The following is a 17787-nucleotide window of genomic DNA, read 5'->3' as shown; positions in this document are numbered from 1 at the left end:
TCACTGCTGGGCAGCCTGCTGCAGCTGCACCTGCCGCTTGGCCTTGGTCTGAAGGTACCTGCCCTTGCCCTCCTCGAAGCGTCGCTTCTCCTCCTCAGTCTCCGTCTGCACAGAGAAAGCAACAGTGGCATCAGGGCAGCCTGCATGTTTTGGGCATCCTTAATGGCCATGGGGGTTAGGCTGATGGTTGGACCCAATGATCTTAGAGGCCTTTTCCAACCCAAACAATTCTGGGCCTCTAGGAGTCCTTGATTGGTGCTTTGACAGCTCCTGCAGAGTTAGCTGCCCAAACGGTCAGCAGGGCAGAGCACTGAGCAGGAAACCTGCACAGGATCAAATATTAATCAAGGAGCAGCCCCTCAGCAGTGCTGCTGCCTGAGTGAAGCCCTGTGGGGATCAGGAGAACAAAAAATAGGCAGGAGCAGTGGAGCAGAGATGCCATGGGGAGCATGGGACATGGGACTCTCTTACTGCTCAGGATCCCTTCTGGTGCATCTCCAGCAGCAGAGCCTGCAGGCAGCCTGTCCTTTGCTGCAAGGAAGGAAAACCTCATCCCCATATCAGCAATTCTCAGCCAGAAGAAATCTCATAAAAACAGCCCTGAACCTGTTCTGCAAAGGGTCACTTGTGCTTGTATTTTTCTGCCAGGAAAAGGATTTGTTGCACAGAAAAGCTGCCCAGGGCCTGCCCCAGGAGGAGAGGGAGAGGGGCCAGCTCACAGGCAGGTGTGGAGAGCTCTTACCAGCAACTGCGGGACAGGCAGTGCCTTCCCCTCCCTGCTCAGAGAGACGAAGGTGAAGAAAGCGCTGACGGCGCGGTACCGCCCCCGGCTCTCGTCCACGAAGGGCTCAGCATCCACAAAGACTTCAATTTCCATGGACTTATTGCTGGTGAAGGTCATGCGCCCTGAGATGGTGATGACGCTGCCTGCCAAGGAGAGAGGGGCTGGGGGAGCAATCGGCCCCCACTCCTCAGAGGAAGGGAGCAAGGGGTCCCACGTGCTCCGTGCCTAAGACAGCTCTCAGTGGGAGCTCCTTGGCACAGGACAAGTCCAACAGGGACTAAGGTTCCCTGCCGGTGTGTCCTGAGAGCACAGCCAAGGGAAGTGGCACTGCAGGGTAGCAGCAGAGTGCTCACCACCACCCCCAGTACCTTTTTGGATCTTCTCATGGAAGTTGATGGCATCCACGGAGGCGGTGACAATGTTGGTCTTGCAGTGGCGGGCGGCCACAATCCCAGCAACCTCATCCATCAGCTTCATGGTGACACCTGTGGAGGCAGGTGAAGCCTTCATTCAGCATAAATAAAGTTCTGTGTCTGCTGAAGCCACACCAAACCTTGCAGCCGGCAGCAAAGACCTTGCACACCTTTAGAGACAGAGCCTGCCTCCCCTGAACACCAAGACCACAAACTGCCCTCACACCAAGGAGCTTCTGCTCCAGAGGAACCCTACCCAGCTGTGGAAGAGGCTGTGCTCACTCACCTCCGTGCACAAAGCCCAGCAGCGTGCAGTCTGAGGGTCCCACCAGGTGGATCAGGCTGGACTGGCTGTAGCCAACAGTCTGCGGCTCTGGGTAGGGAAGGAGTAAAGCAACAGTCAGAGCTGCTCAGCCAGCATCCACACACCACCCTGCACCCCTGCTTTAAATCCTTTGGAGGGTGAAAATGCAGGGCTGGTTTGTGCAAAGCTGAACTATATTTAAATGTTTAAATGGCCCTAAGAAAGCCCAAGAGCAGAGGCTGATCACTGCCTGATGAGCTACAGCCTCCCTCTAATCCCACTCACCAAATTCCTACCAGCTCAGCTCATTCTTCCATTTAAAGCTTTCACAGAGCCCCAAAGCAAACAGGAGAGAGTGGGATGGAGGCATGGCTGTACACTCCCCTCCCCATGCCAGCAGCTGCAGCTGAATCTCTCCAAACTCGGCACTCTGTAGTGTCTCCAAAGAGCCAAGCTTTGCCCTCTGTGTGAAGCCCTCAGCTCCCCATGCCCCAGCCCTGGCACATGCTGGTGGCGTCTGACTTGCCCTCAAATCCAAGCGACAGAAATGATACCCTCTGAGTGCTGGCAAAGGGCAACCTCTCTCAGAGGTGGTTTTGTTAGAACAGGAGGTGAGAAAGTTGCTTAGTGCAGGACAAGCAGCCAAGACCCTGGCTGTGAGCATCCCCTCCTCAGGGCTGGCACCCATGGCAGTGCCTGCAGAGCCTTACCTTTTGTCTGCCTATCTGTGAGCATGGAGAACAGAGGGGAAAAAAAACATTTGAGCAACTTTCATCCTTCATCGCCCCCCACAACCATCCCCACATACCACCCCTCCACCTCTGCATGAGGACCACAGCTGGTCCGGGAAGCCACTGGCCACTTGCCCTTTTGGCTCACCCTCATCACCACTGTGCTTCCAGAAGCTAGGGCAACACTTTTGGTAGGAAAGAGACCCTCAGTGATGCCCTGGGAAGGAAGAGCAGGACCCCTGACCCCTCCCATAGCTCATCCTCACCTTCAAACCCTGGCCAATGAACCTATGGCTCAATCTGCCTTCCCGAGAGGAGCTGCAGCTGCAGAGCATGCAAAGCCTTCACCCAGTGCCTGCATGCACCTTGTGCTGAGCAAAACCAGCTGCCAGCGGCACACCAGGGATGCAGGAATGATGACAGAACCACATTTTGTCAGGAAGCATCCTACCCCTCAGCCCCAGCACACGTGCCCACTTGGCTCCCCCTCCACATATCCAAAATCCCATCCCTGAGGCAATGTTTTGGAGCTCACAGCCAAGGGTGCCAAGGGATGGCTGGAGTTGCCTCAGGAACCAGCTCAGCCTCCCAGTGCCACACACTGCCCATGGTACCTGGGTTGATGACAGGGAATATCACATCCCCATTCCTCTGCTTGGTTTCCAGCCGGTCCAGCTTTTGTTCCTCATAGCGCTTCCTCCCCTCCTCCTCCTGCTCCTTTCTCACATACTGGAAGGCAAGGCCAGTAAGAGCAGGGCCAGCAAAACCACTGGCACTGCCAGGGCTGCTGCTGGACCCTGCTCCAGTGTTGGGAAAGCAAAGCGAGGCATCCTACCTGGATTGGGGGGACCTCAAGGACCTTGTTCACGTTCTTCAGGGACAGTGGCACGTACCACAGTGTCGCTTTGTTCGTCACCTTCTTTGCCCCTGGAGGAGAGAGGAGGCAGCTTCACCTGCCACTGGCGCTGCCATGGGCTGGGGGTGGCCACGCACTGGTGATGCCACCGGCATCAAGCACCCCCAGCTCTGCTGGGCTTTGGCTCAGAGTGGATGTGACACTGCTCTGGGAAGGCATCCTGGCAGGCAGGACCAGTTGCCGCAGCAACGGCAGCAAAAGGACCTTTTCCTGGCCAGACACGGGCAGCAAAGGAGGCAGGAGGAGCTAATGACAGCTTCCCTTCTCCACTGAAAACCATCAGTGGAGTTGTGCTCCTCAGGAGCCTGATTGGCTTCCTGTCCCAGCACTGCCCCCAGCACTCCATCCAAAGCCAAGATTCCCCCTGTGCCAGCAGCAGGGGTTGCCAAGAGTGGCCAGATGGGGTCAGCACTGTAAACTCTTGGCTTATCCTGGTTAGTCCTGGAGTTCTGGGACAGAGCTGCCAGTGGGCACCTACCTGTGAGAATGTTCTCGGACATGACGTTGACCTGGACTTCCACAGAGTGCCGGGAGGTGTAGGTGATCTCGGCACTGACGTTGGCCACCTCCCCGATGCACACTGGGGACAGGAAGTCTGTGCGCTCCACCCGCGCCAGCGCGGCTACGCAGGGCTCCTGGGGATGGCAGGACAGCAGGGTAGCAGCCACACAGGATGCCAGCCTGTGCCACTCATGGCTCCAGCACTGCGGCCTCTGCCTTATCAACTGAGCTTCCTTCCCCACCCATAACCGACACCAGGAATGCCTCTAACCACCCTTCAGATAAAACATTTACAGCACCACAGCAACATTTCCGCTTGCAAAACCCTTCCAGCAGATGCTGAGGCCATGCCATGGCAGCACCAGAGCCACCAGTGGTTTGCACCCAGGAGCTTCTGGTGTGGGAGGACAGCAGGGAGGCCCCTGGGGATTTCCGTTACTCTGGGGAATCCCCCACACCCATCAGGCCCACAGGGCGCAGTTCGGGAGGTCAGAGAGTCCCTGTACCATGACCAAGCTGTGCCCTGGCATGACTTACCCCAGCCTGGGAGTTGCAGTGGCGGGTGCTGATGATGGCTCCTGCCTCCTCAATCATCTTCAGGATGGTTCCTCCGTGCACATTCCCTGCCACATTGGCATCATCTGGGCGCATGATCCTGCCAGGAGAGGGACACTGAGCTCACACATCGCTGCCATGCCTGGATTCGCTGCTGCCCTACTGGATGAGCAGCTGGGCCATCGTGCCCCACACTGGTGCCAGCCACATCACTGTCATTGCCTGCACGTGGCTTCCTGTGAGTGCCAGTGGAAACGGCCCTGAATGCTTGCTGGGGCTGGGAGGAGGCATTGCCCCTGTGCCAAGGCAGCCGCCTGCTCATCTGGGACTGCATCTCACTGCCACCCCACTGCGGCAAACTGACTGAGCCGGGCACGTGCCACCACTCCACCTGGCATCCTGGCAGCAGTGACTTTTGCCAGGGCAACAAATAATCTACTGGCGGAGGGAAGGAGAGGCCTGGTGGTGATGAGGCAATAGCTGTGATGGGCCGTGCATCGGCAAGTGGCCACGCCAGGGAGCCGCAGCGGGCAGCGGCAGGAGAAGCGGGGCACGCCCTGCCCGCTAACAGAAACCGGAGTGAGGGCGTGGCGCTGTTTCTCGGTGCCTGCTGCGGGCAGTGTTAGCAGCGCAAGCAGCGTCCCAGTGCAGGCCGCGTCACCGGCACAGGCAGCATGACCAGAGCGGGCAGCGTGGCCGGTGCAGGCAGTGTTACCATTGCACCGCCCGTAGCATCCTGGCTGCGGGGCGGGCCCCGGCGCCCGCCCGCGGTGCCCAACCAGCCTGCCCGCCCCTGCCCAGCCCTCCCCCGGTCCCCGGACGCGGGCGGCGCAGCGGGGCCGTACCTGGAGACCTGGATGGCGGCCGGCCCCGGGCCCACGGCCCCCGGCTCCGACATGGCCGCACCGGCGCCCCGCCCGCAACGGCGCTGCGGCAGCGGCACGCCCTCCGCGCCCCGCCCCCGCGCGCCACCGCCCCCCGCGCACGCTCATTGGCGGGCAGCGCCGCGCACCGCCTTCCGAGCAGCCCCATTGGCTGGCAGCGCCGTGCCGCTTCTCCGCGCGGCCGTCGGAGCGGCATCAGCGCCGAGCCGGACGGTGTCGCCAGGCGGGGCGACGGGAGCCCCGGTACTCCCGTGCTGCCCCGGGATGATACCCTTCCCGGGACGGCGGCTGCTCCGCCTCAGCCAAGCGCTTGGAGCAGGTCGAAGATGCCGTTGGTGCGGCTTCGTGCGGGATTCGAAACGGAGCGGGTGGACGGCCCGGTTGTCCTCGGGATGCAGGGGAATCCGGAGGGCCAGGGGCTGCCACCTTGCTCAGCCAGGCGGCGTCAGGAAAGGGACGCAAGGACCGGGGGACACACAGTGCTCCGGCGCTACGGTACCGGTTCCCCGCGGGCGGGGTGGTCGTGCCGCTGTCTGTGGTGCTGAAAGGGTGGTGTCGCGGCTGTCCGCGGTGCTGACGGAGGAGAGCGTCTCAGGGGCAGTACTGATAGCTGCCCGTGCCCGTGGCAACCACCGCCACTGCCCGCGAATCCTGCCGTCTCTGCCCGCGCAGCTCACGGTTCCTGCCGTCGGTTCCCGCGGTGCCCACCTCCCACCCCCCGTTACAATCCTTCTGGGTAGGGGGAGTCCGGCAATCACGCCCAGTATCGCCCCCCTCCTCCTGCCTGTTAGGCCAGTACCGGCAGGTTCACGTCGGGGCTACCGGACGTGCCCATCACCTCCGCGCCTCTCGCCCTGGCGGGTGGGGCAACGGGACATCCGTGGGATAGGAGGGACGGACACGGTTCCCCAGGGCTGTCAGTGGCGGTGGCGGTAGTCACGTCCCCCGGACCAGCCTCCGTCTCGCAAAGCGCAGTTGCCCTGGCAAGAGCCGAGGAGGGCGGCGAGGTGGAGCAAGCAGCGGCACCGGGCAGAGGGCAGTGGACAGCAGGAGCAAGGCATCAGGCAGTAGACAGTGGACAGCGGGCGGCACCGCGCCGTCGGGCGGGGCTGGCAGAGGGGCGGCCCCGAGGGAGGAGGAGCCGGCAGAGCCGGGGGGCAGCGGGGTGGGAGCTCCGCGCAGTGCCAAGCGGCGGCCGGGGCCGGCGGGGCCTGGCCGGGGCCGGGGCCGGGGCCAGGATGGCGCTGGAGCGGGCGCTGCAGGCGGCGCGGCAGGGAGATGTGGAGGCTCTGCGAGGGTTGCGAGCGGCTGGGCTGCTGCGATCGGGGTTGCGGGACGCCCTGGGAGCCTCCCCCGCGCACCACGCCGCCCGCGCCGGCCGCCTAGCCTGTCTCCGGTACCTGGCGGTGGAGGCCGCGCTCCGAGGGGATGCGCGGGCACGCAACGGAGCCACACCGGCCCACGATGCCGCCGCCACCGGCAATCTCGCCTGTCTCCAGTGGCTGCTCACGCAGGGGGGATGCAGCGTGCAGGTGCGAGCTGGGCGCGCGGGGCGGTGGAGGGCAATGGGATCCTCGTGGGCGGGGGAACCGTGGTCCCTCACAGCACCGGCGGGACAAAAGAGGGTGACACCGGCAGGGACTCCGGCATCCCTATACGGGCACAGACTTTCCAGGGCCGTCGGACCCTGCCGGGGTTACACAACGGCGGGACCGGGATGGTAAGCGGCTTGTCCTGGGGCCGGCCGATGTCTAACGCCATGTGACGGGCGGAGGTAGAGGAGGAGGCGGAGGGGCTGGGAGCGGGATTAAGGGGGAAGGATGCAGTCAGCAGGCCTCGGCTACCTCCTGGCCGGGGGCCAGCTCTGCCCGTCGCTCAACCAGCGAGGGCAGCCCGCCCGGTGGCACAAACGGGGCTTTATGCGACACTAGCTGTGTGCCGCTGCAGGCCGCACCGGAGAGCACACACGCCTGTCCCATGACCCTTCCTATGGCCTGCTCCGTGCAGAAGGGACCTCCACCCCGGCCAGGCCACTCTCTCGGTGCCACCTCCCGGCTGGGGGTTCTCCAGCCCGGCACACTCCTCCCTTGCCGTAAGGCGCAGGTTCCCGGTGCCGATGGCCTCGCCGCTTCCTCCCGCAGGACACAGACAACTCCGGTGCCACCATCCTACACCTAGCAGCCCGCTTCGGTCACCACGAGGTGATCGACTGGCTCCTGCGTTTCGGGGGCAGCGACCCCACGGCGGCCACCAACACGGGAGCGCTGCCCGTCCACTATGCCGCGGCCAAAGGGGATTTCCCTTCCCTACGACTCCTCTTGGGACACTGCCCCAGGTAACGGCCCCCACTGCCGGCGGGAGACACGGGCTCGGCACCTGGGGCACCCACCGACAGGAGAGAGGCTGGCTGGGGAGCTGGGTGCCCGCTGCCGCCCCATCCCTCCCTCCAGCCGCCGGGCAAGGTGCCAGAGCAGGGGACGGATGCCGCAGCCACCCTCATCCCCGGTTCCAAGGGCAACGCGGCCGCGTTATCAGCCCGGCAGCCAGCTGCGCCTGCTTTATGGTCTGAGGAGAAAGGGCGAGGAGGAGCGCGGCGGGCTCTGGCAGAAATATTGCGCTGGGCCCCCGGCGATAACACAGCCGCCTTTGTCCGCCGCCGTTATGTAAATGGATCAGGCTGCCCGCCGAGCCCGGGCCGGCACCGCGCCCTGTGCGACCTTTCTGCCTGCCCAGGCTTGCGGGCGTCACCGGACGCGGCAGCCCCGGCACCGCCATGGCACCGACCCCTCTTCGCCCCTCCAGTGGTGCTCGGGGCCGGCCGTTGGCCAGGGTACCTGGCACGGCAGCCTGCCGGATACATGGTACCCAGCCTGACTGCGGAGCTGCGGCCTGTGGTCCGATTTTCCACTGTGGGCAGAGGCTGCTCAAAATAACACCCGGGTCCGGCTGAGGCGGGACCTGCTGCCGCCCCATGCCGTGCCCGGTGCGCTCAGAGGCTGGGGGTGCCAGGGTGTGCTCAGCTCCGCCACGGCCATGGGGTCCCGAGGCAGCGGGAGGCGAAGGGTGCTCAGCACCGCTCTGTGTCCACGTGCCACGGGCCCAGATCCCCTCCAGTGGTGTGTCCCCCCCGGCAGGGCCTGAGCCCCCGTGGCACTCACCGCCCTCAATTTGCCCAGCCCAAGCCCGGGTTCTTTATCCCCTTCCGCGGGCGACAGTTCAGCCCTGGGCTCTGTAGAGGTCAACCCCCTCAGCCGGCAGCCCGGCAAGGGCCCGGCCGCAGCTCCCGCTCGGTGCCCACGCTGCCGGGCTCGGTGCGACGCTGGCGGCCGCCCTCCCGTGCTGGCTTTCACGCTTCAAGCCGGGGTCGCTCCGCCGCCGCTGCCGCCTTCCCCCTGAATTATTTAGGGCTGGCCCCGCTCCCGACCGTGCGTCTGCTCGGAGGCTCCGTTACAGCCACGAAACCCAATATCTGTTGCCGCCTCGGGGTTCTGGCGCTCCCGGGCCACCTTCGCACCTGCCCTGAGGGGTCCCCGGCAGCCGGTGGCACAGCGTGGGGTCTCGGCCATCTGGCAAAGCAGTTTACCGGCGCTCCCCAAGTGGCTTAACCCCTTCCCGATTAATGGAAACGGCCATCGGGGGCTGAACGGGTGCCAGGTGTCTGTCGTTCCCTCACACCCCGGCCCAGTCTGCCACTGTCCCAGGTCCGGCTTGAGGAGTGCCCAGCAATGTGCCGACCTGGCACTGCGGCACTGCCCTGCGCCACAGCACGGCGGGAAGGCAGTACTGGCTGCGGCTCGTCTCACGGTTACAGGGATCAATTATTAAGGGCCCGCGATCGCTGCGATAACGGCGCCCGGTATTTATTGCTCTTCCTCTTTTAAATATTCAACAGGTTTGTTTACGGAGCTCTTAATAAAACAGCTTCCTACGGCGGGGATGCGGGACGCGGGGTGTGGGATATGGGGCTGTGGAGATGTGGGGTACAGAGACAGAGGATTTGGGACGCTGGATGCCGGCTATGTGATTTGGGATTGTGCCATTCGGATATGAGGATGTACCAGGGTGGCAGGGGGATGCCTGTGCCCAACAGTGGGGCTGGCAGTGGGCAGTGGGGGCCTGAAGAGACATGGTGCACATCGGCCTTTCCCTGCTTGCTCCCCCGTGGCCGGTGCTGCCTAAGAGGCTTATTTAAAATACTGCTAAATTGCAGTGTCCAAAAAAGAGCCGGAGGAAGGAGCTTAGCCTAAGCAGGCTGATTAACTTAGTGACCTCCCGCCACTGCGCAGGGACCCAGCGGGGGCTATGGCGTGGGTGGCTGCTGGCCCACACTGCCCACACTGCCCATGCTGCCCACTCAGTCAGGCCCTGGCACTGTCCTGCCTGTCCCCAGTGTACTTCCTGTGCCCCCGCATCCACCCTGTGCCCCAACATGTCCCCATATCCCAGCAACCCACGTGTCCCCTGTGCCCACCCATCCCAGTGCTCTGCCAGCGTTGGTGGCTGCAGGTGACGGGCACTGTGTCCCGTTTGCAGCACGCTGAGTGCCCAGACCAAGACGGGGGCCACCCCTCTGTACCTCGCCTGCCAGGAGGGCCACCTGGAGATCATCCAGTACCTGGTGCAGGACTGTGGGGCTGATCCTCATGCACGTGCCCACGACGGCATGACCCCACTGCATGCCGCTGCCCAAATGGGCCACAACACTGTCATCGTCTGGCTGGTAAGTGTGGCTGAGCACAGTCTGGTAGCATGGTGTGGGGGTACCCAGTACCAGCGCTCAGCCCACCTGCTGGTGCAGATGAGCTTCACGACGGTGAGCCTGTCGGAGCGGGACGCTGAGGGGGCCACAGCCATGCACTTCGCTGCCAGCCGTGGCCACGCCAAGGTGCTGAGCTGGCTGCTGCTGCACGGGGGGGAGATCACTGCCGACAGCTGGGGTGGCACGCCACTGCATGACGCTGCTGAGAACGGCGAGTTGGAGGTGGGTGCCGGCGGCCGGTGGGGTGCCAGGGTGGATGGGAACTGCCCTCTAGGCTTGCCACCCCCCCCCGCCTCTCCCCAGTGCTGCCAGATCCTGGTGGTGAACGGTGCCGACCTCAGCGTCCGTGACCAGGATGGCTACACGGCAGCCGACCTCGCCGACTACAACGGCCACAGCCATTGTGCCCAGTACCTGCGCACCGTGGAGAACATGGTACAGCAGCACCCCGCAGCCGGGCGTGCGGGCAGCTTGCGGGCTGCCTGAAAAGCCGCGCTGCTCCCACCCCCGTGCCCGACGGCATGGCTTTGCCGGCAGAGCGTGGAGCACCGTGTGCTGTCCCGGGATCCCTCAGCGGACGGGGAATGCCGGCAGCCCGACTCGGGCATGTCGTCGCCCAACACGACGGCATCGGTGCCCCAGGCACGCTTTGAGGTCGGCTCCCCCGCCAGCACCCTCTCCAACTACGACTCCTGCAACTCTAGCCAGTCCAGCACCGGGGAGAAGAGGGGCGGCCCCGGGGCGGGCCCTGCTGCCCGTGAGTGCGGGGACGGGGGGTATGGGGTAGGGGGCGTGGGCCCAGCCCCTGCTGACCCCCTGCCCTGTACAGGAGTGCCCGAGCCGGCGCTGGCGGACATGCAGGCCTACATGGACATGCTGGACCCAGAGATGCGGCCGCGGGACCGGGGGTCGGCAAGCGAGGGCTCCCCTCCACCCCCACCCCCCGCTTTCCCCCCGCCCCCACCTCCCACTGCCCGACTGCCCCCGCCGCCCCCAGGCTACCCCGCACCCATGCCCTCTGCTGCACCCCACACGGCCGACATCTACGTGCGGGCCAAGAACAATCTGCGGCACGTGGAGAGCCAGGCGCTGCGCCGAGAGGTACGGCCCGAGCGCCACGTCCCACGCCCCTGCTCCTGGCCCAGGGCATGTGCCACCCGGGAGGGACATGCAACTGGGCACCGACCTCCCGTGGGGAGCTGGTAGCTCTTGACAGCATTGGGAGGGGACAGCCCCTGCTTGAGGCCATGTGCCCACAATGCTGGCAGGCACCAGGAGCCAGGGTGCAATAGTCAGTGAGGGGTGCAGCAAGTCGAAGCCAGGGATGCTCTTGTGCCTCCATGGCACCGGGCAGCCCAGATGCATCACTGCACCTGGCAGCACCACGCAGGCCGGCGCGTGGCTGGCTGGTGCAGCTGTGCCCACGTGGCTCTGGCGGTGCCACCGGCACCACACCGAGCTGGGCGTGGGCGGCTGCGCAGGCTGTAACCCGAGCAGCCGGCTCCGGTGTCGCCTGCGCTGCAGGTGTCAGGTAGCACTGCCAGTGCTGCCAGCAGCCGAGAGGGCTCAGCCGGGCGTGCACAGGTAAGAGGGGTGCAGCCCCCCAGGGCAGGCCAGGGGAGGCACAGGGGTGTGGTGGGCTCAGGGCCACCCCGACCCTCTACCGTGATTCTCGCCAGCCCACCAGGGATGGGAGAATAGTTTAGGGCCGTGGCCGAGGCACTGGCAGAGGCCACTGTGGTGGGGATGGGGGTATATGGGATGGGGGTATACGGGATGGGGTTATATGGGATACAGTGTAGCAGTGTGTACCAGGCCCACGCAGGGCTCAGGACCCCGTTTTGCTCTTTGTGCCTGGCCATGGCTCGTTAGCGCTCACGAGGCTAATGATTGGCCTTGCCCGGGGCTGCAGAGCCGGAAAACTCTGGGGCGTTGCAGACATGCCAGGTTGGGGCAGACTGGCACCCTGTACAGGGGGACTGAGTGGCACACATCCTTGCGCTAGACCAGGGCTGGGGCTGTTGGAGCTGAAGCCGAGCTTGGCACAGAGCCCACAGCAGCTGGAGCAGGAAGCACCAAGCTGGTGCTTGTTGACTTAGTTGGGGCTGGTGGCAGTGGCGAGCGCCCAGGCTTGTCGTGCAAATGGCACAGGCGGAGGTGGCGCACCGCGAAATGCAAATAGAGGGGCCCCGGCATGGGGAGTGGAGCCGTGCCCGTCAGCACCTCAGACTCGGGAAGCGGGCACAGCCCCCTGCAGTGCCAGCGCTCGTCAGCACGACCTGCAAAGCTGCTGTGGTATGTGCTGAGGTGAGCCGAGGCTGCGCTGCCTGAGAGCCCTGTTCAGAGAGGGTTTGGAACCGGGCCCCAGCCCCGCGAGGGATAAGCTCCTGGTAATCCGTGGGGCCGGGGCTCGGCACTCCTGTTCCCGGGGGGTTATCCCGGGAGAGGCTTGGCCAAGCTTCTGGGCACAGGCTATGGGGTCACGGTGCCAGTCACTGATGGCTCAGGCTGCCACCCCAGCATGCAGACTCTGGTGCAGCCTGATGCCAAGTGGACCCCTGGGGCATGCGCCTGCCGTACTCCAATCCTGGCATCTGCCCCACAGCCACCGCTAGCACAGGTTTGCCCCACCATGTCTCTGCCCCACGGCCACCCTAGGAACAGCTGGGCACTGTTGCACTGAGGTGCACTCCCCATTGCAGCTGGCATCGCGCGACAGCAGCCCCGAGGGCCTGCGCAGGGCCGATTCTACCAGGAGGTCGAGGAACTTCGGCAAGCAGCCGAGCACCGGAGACTACTACAAGCAGCTGGGACACAGAGTGGGGGAGCAGCCTGGCCTGCAGCGAATGGCGCACAGTGAGGAGGTGAGCACCCGGCCTCGCACCCACGGCCAGCATGTGGTTCGGCGGCACCCGTGCCAGGTGACGCCTGCCCCTGCTCTCTTCCAGGCGTCACCCATCTCGACGGATACCATGCGCAATGGGGAGAGCAAGCCTGGCACCGAACTGCCGCCCCCACCACCCCCTCCGCCGCTGCCCGATGCCGGCTGCCCGCCACCCCCACCCCCACCTCCGCTGGCCGAGACCCCTGCCGGTCCCCGCCGTTCCTCCTCCTCCACGGGAAGTAAGTGACGGGGTACTGGGTGGGCACAGGGAGCAATCCTGGGCATCATACCATCGGCTGCACCGCGGCATCGGCCGTCCTGGCGCCTGTCCTGCGGCTCCACGGCCGCACGGCTCCTGACGGCCTCTCTATACTTCTCTCCTCCGGTGTCGGCGCGGGGGCCCCCATGCCCGCCCGCCCCCGCCTGCTCTCACTGCTGGCCGCTTCTCTTCTCTCTTGTCTCGCGGTGGCCAAATCCCTCCTCTGCCGCGCGGCCTGCGCTGCCTCTCTGCTTCTCCCCCTAGGAGGAAAGGCGCTCAGGCAGATGAAGAGTAAGTACCAGCGCCCTACACGCCTGCTCAGGGGGTGCCCTGCCATGGGCCGCAGGTGGAGGGGCCTAGCTCAGCACGGTCCTGCCCAGAACCACGGGGCATCGACGGCCTCTGTGCTACGAGCTGCCCCCAGCCCTCTTGCCTGCCAATCCCTTGCCGCTGCGTCGCCGGGCCCGTGTGCCATGTGGGTGCCTCAAGCGCCGACGCAGGGCTGGGCAGGCGGCCGGGGCCCCACGCCCCCCGTAGCCCCCGTGGCCCCACTTCCAGCCTCGGACATAGAGAAGCTTTGTTTGGGCTCAGCCGGCCGGCGTGACCGCGCCACGTGAGCGCACCGGCCGCTCCCCCGCCGCTGGTCACGGCCGGCAGGCTTTGGCGGCTGCTCAGCGCCTGCTTTATTAGCGCCAGCGCCTGGGGCTGAGGAGTCTCAGCCAGCGCTGGATGGCAGCACAGGCACCCCGCTGGCCCCTCAGCACCCGCAGCCGTCTGGCCCCAGCACGGCGCAGCAGAGCGGGGCGAGCTGCGGGCGCTGGCAGCGGGGAGGGGGCTCTGCTTTGGCACAGCGCAATGGGCCGTTAGGGACTCGCACATGGCTGGCATGGACGGTGGGTGCTCGCGGGGCGGGTGGCGCAGCCAGTGGTGAGGGCATCCTCAGAGGCACTTCTGTACCCCAGTGCTGGTGCCATGCAGCCTTTGGGGCTCGGGGATGGCACCGGGGCTGGTTCAGGCTGTTTGTGTGTTCTTGCCAGGGACTGTGGGGGAGCGTATAGCGGGTCCGGGGCTCCTGATGAGGTGGCACAGGGCTGTCCTGCCGTATTGGGGCTGCACTATCCACAGAACTGTCCCTCCACACCAGGTCACTGCTGTGACAGGACAGTACTGCGGGGTAGGTGGCACTCAGGGCTGGGGCTCCAGGAGCTAGAGTGCTTCATCAGGGTCCCATGGACATAGGAAACTGGGTATTGGGGTGCTGGTGTTATGGAGCTAGGGTGCCAGGTTGCTGGCTGCTGGGGTGCTACTCCAGTGGGGTCCCATGGACCTGAGGATTTGGGTGCTGATCTTATGGGCCCAGTGAGCTGGGTGCCAGGGTGCTGCTGTAGCAAGGTCCCATGGACCCAGGGACTGGCTGCCAGGGTGCTGGTTCCATGTACCCAGGGAGCTCCAACGGTGGTCCCAGGGCTCCTAAGTTTAGGGACAGTCAGACAGCCACCCCCACGCTTTTGGGGCAGCGGGCGGGAGGGAGGGGTGGGGGTGGGGGGGCTGCCGATGGCAGGGTCCTTACTGCCCTCACTGCCTCCCGTCAGGCACCAAATCCTTCAACATGATGTCCCCCACTGGCGACAACTCGGAGCTGCTGGCTGAGATCAAAGCTGGGAAGAGCCTCAAGCCGACACCGCAGAGCAAAGGCTTCACCACAGTCTTCTCCGGCAGCGGCCAGGCAGGGGCTAATGTAGGTGGTGACAGGGGAGCTGGTGGCTTGTCGCAGCTCGGCACAGTGCACACCCACCGCCCTCCCTCCCTCATTCCTCTATAGGCAGAGTCACCGGTGTCCTCCCCATCACCCACCAGAACGCCCACCCCGCCGGCCATCCCCGAGGCTGCTGGGCCGCCACGCTGCCTGGCAGGGGGCTCGCCAGAGCCGGTGCTGAATGGAAGCTCACCGATGCCAGCGGCGGGCGTCGGGGCAGCAGCGGAGGTGGAGGCACTGTTGCCTAGCCACGATGAGCAGGGCCGACCCATCCCCGAGTGGAAGCGGCAGGTGATGGTGCGCAAGCTGCAGCTCCGCATGCAGGAGGAAGAGGAGCAGCGGCGTAAGGTAGGAGCATTCCGTGTGCTGTGGCAACGAGCGTGGCATGGGTGAGGCCCAGCAGCTCCGGAGCTGGCGAGATGGTGTGTGTGGCATCACCCCCCGCTTCTGGCCTTGAGAAGGGACCACCCCACCCGCATGCAGGGGCGTTGTGCATGGCGGCGGCGGCACAAGGTGTAGGTGGTGCAGCCTCAAGAGCCCCTTTGCCCTCTTTCCCGCCACAGCCCGGGAGCGACTCGCTGCCCCTGTGTCAGCGCAGGCCACCCAGCTGCAGGGGCACCCCGGTACACACCGGGCAGCCGATGTGGGAGGAGGACGTGCAGTACCTCGAAAGGCAGCTGGGGAGCCTGCGGGTGATGCAAGAGGCCCAGCCGGGGTGGTTGGAGGAGGAGCTACCACCGCTCCCGGCACTGCCCGCTGCCCCGGTGCCCCAGTGCTTTGCCCTCGGCCGCAAGGAATCATCTGCCCGCGGCAGCCAGCCCTCCACACTGCCGAGGAGCCCGCCCGTGCTGCCGGCCACCCTGGGGGGCGACGAGGGCCCTGGGGCTGTGGGGGTGGTGGGCAGCCGTGGCACCCACCACGATGCCCGGCGTGAGATCCTGGGCTGTGGCGTGTCTGTCCGCAGCCTCAAGGCCAACTATGAGGGGCCAGGAGGGCCCCCCACGCCCCTCCTCAGGGTCACCAAACGCAAGCGGGCACAAACCCCTGGCAGCACCCGCCAGCCTGTCTTGGAGGAGGAGTATGGGGACGGGGTACCGCGGCGCAGCCAACTGGCACATCCAGAACCAAGCAACCTACAAGAGCGTGCCGAGGCACACAAGGAGCGCGCTGTCTGCCTCTTCCTGGACTACTGGAAGATGCGGGCACAGGCACTGGTGCCCGAGGTGGAGTGGCCGCGGCAGCTGGGAAGGCAGTGGCCAGCGGCGAGGCAGCTGCTGGCTCGCTGGAGGAGCATCGCCCGCCGGGTACCAGGGCGGCAGATCCGGCGACTGAGCCGTGCCACAGTGCTGTACTGGCCCCAGCACTTCCTGCCCCACGTCGGCGGCTCGCCCGTGCCCCATGACAGCCTCCCACTCGACCTCTTCATGCTGGGCTACTTCCAGCTGCTGGAGATGCCACTCAGCTCCGAGGAGCGGCGCTTCCGCCACCTCCTCTGCTACGAGATGTTCGACCGCCTGGGCAGCCACAGCTGGCACCGCGTCCGCCGTTTCCATCGTGCTGTTCTAGAGCGGGTCGAGGCTGGCCACTGCCACTGGCTCGATGGGTTTGAGGACCTTGTGCAGGAGTTTTTTGGGGACAGCCCCGCTGCAGTGGCAGGCAGCCCACAAGAGTCCCTCCTCAAGGCCCCAGAAGGCGAGGGGGTGGAAGTGCCCATGCCGGTGCCAGTGCTGGAGCTGGGCAAGTTCAGCGAGGAGGACGTCTGCCGCTTCATTGACCGCAGCTTCTCCTTCTGGAAGGAGAAGGAGGTGGAGATGTCAGACACCTGAGCTCGACAGGGTGCTGCAGGCTGTGCCGGCGGTGCGGTGTGGGGAGCAGGCTGGGAGCAGGCGATGGGGGAAGCCGGGGACGGCAGGACCTGGCGCTCAGGTGTGCTCGGCCGCCTCTGTGGCTCTGGTAGTGCCGTGGCTGCGTTCGGTGAGGGCTCGGTGTTGGTTCGCGAGGCCGCAGGCCGAAGTTGCAGTGTGCCGCTTGCTGTGGCTGTGTGTTGTGCGGGGGGCGCAGCACTAGGGCTGTGCTCCCCTCCGGTGTGGCGTTTGCGGTGCCGGGGCAGCGCGGGCCCCTGCGTGTCGGTGCAATAAAGCTGTGGTGTGCTGCGAAGGGCTGGCCACGCCGCGCACTCCTTCCTCCTCCCCTTGCTGCCAGAAGCGGGGTAGCGAGGGGCGATGCTGTTGGCAAGCCCCTGACGGTGCCGTGCTGGGATGCGGTGCTGTGCGCGGGGGCGATGCCGCTGCCTCGTGGTGCCGGCAGCAACGGCGAGCTCCTGGTGGTGTCAGTAACGCAGGTGTCTGTTGCAGGAGAAGGAGGAGGAGGCGCGCCTGGCCAGCATGCCAGCCTGGAGGAGGGACATCCTACGCAAGAAGCTGGAGGAGGAGAGGTGAGCCAGGGCCGGGGAGCATGGCACTGACAGCCAGCTGCCCCCGTGCTCTGCTAACTCTGCTCTTCCCTTTGCCTTTGCAGGGAGCAGAAACGGTGAGTGCCGCAAGCCCCTTCCCTGGGCGAGTGGGTGGGCACAACGGCACTGGTGGCTCTGGTGACCGAGGTGCTCTGTGCACTCCACTGCCAAGCAGGAAAGAGCAAGAAAAGCTGAAACGGGAGGAGGAGGAGAAAGAGAAGGAGCAGTCGGAAAAGCTAAGGACTCTCGGGTACGATGAGACAAAGCTGGCACCCTGGCAGCGGCAGATCATCCTCAAGAAGGGGGACATAGCCAAGCATTAGCCACGCCACGCCGCGCCCTGGCTCTTCGTGGCGGGAGGAGGCCAGCAGGTCTCAGCGTGGACCAGGATGCACTTTGGCGCCCTCCTCCCACCACGGATGGCTGTGTAGTCCGACCTGGAGGAGCCCCCAGCGCTCCCGTAGCCCATGTCCCGCTGCCGTCAGCCCACCATCACCCCACGTTGCCCCTTGTAAAGTGAGCTGCCATCGCATGGGGCACTTGGCTCCTTGTGTGCCACCTGGCTCTACCACTGTGGCTGGGCTCACCT

At 65.3% G+C, this 17787-nt stretch overlaps 2 protein-coding genes across 3 annotated transcripts; one reads left to right on the top strand and one right to left on the bottom strand.

Moving 5' to 3' along the window:
• ACOT7 (acyl-CoA thioesterase 7) lies at window positions 1-5102 on the bottom strand. The gene is made up of 10 exons (XM_054394814.1): window positions 5050-5102; window positions 4187-4304; window positions 3627-3783; window positions 3068-3159; window positions 2847-2961; window positions 2212-2226; window positions 1484-1570; window positions 1153-1269; window positions 743-927; window positions 1-105 (listed from the first exon to the last, which is right to left on the bottom strand). Exons 1-10 carry the CDS (start codon window positions 5100-5102, stop codon window positions 1-3), a joined length of 1044 nt encoding a protein of 347 aa, XP_054250789.1.
• Window positions 5103-6326: 1224 nt separating this feature from the next.
• ESPN (espin) lies at window positions 6327-17521 on the top strand. Of its 2 annotated transcripts, XM_054395017.1 has the most exons (15): window positions 6327-6620; window positions 7230-7423; window positions 9622-9808; window positions 9887-10069; window positions 10151-10282; window positions 10385-10592; window positions 10677-10948; window positions 12550-12761; window positions 12837-12970; window positions 13255-13281; window positions 14583-14728; window positions 14813-15094; window positions 17101-17180; window positions 17264-17275; window positions 17374-17521. In XM_054395017.1, the coding sequence occupies exons 1-15, from the start codon at window positions 6327-6329 to the stop codon at window positions 17519-17521; spliced, it is 2511 nt and encodes an 836-aa protein (XP_054250992.1). The 2 variants fall into 2 exon arrangements, with proteins under 2 accessions (XP_054250992.1, XP_054250993.1); XM_054395018.1 differs by lacking the exon at window positions 13255-13281.
• The last annotated feature ends 266 nt before the right edge of the window (window positions 17522-17787 follow it).

Source organism: Indicator indicator, chromosome 32 (assembly GCF_027791375.1).
Source record: "Indicator indicator isolate 239-I01 chromosome 32, UM_Iind_1.1, whole genome shotgun sequence".
Classification (NCBI taxonomy): Eukaryota; Metazoa; Chordata; class Aves; order Piciformes; family Indicatoridae; genus Indicator; species Indicator indicator.
The sequence above is the reverse complement of the archived record's forward strand: the minus strand, read 5'-3'. Positions and strand labels throughout refer to the sequence as shown.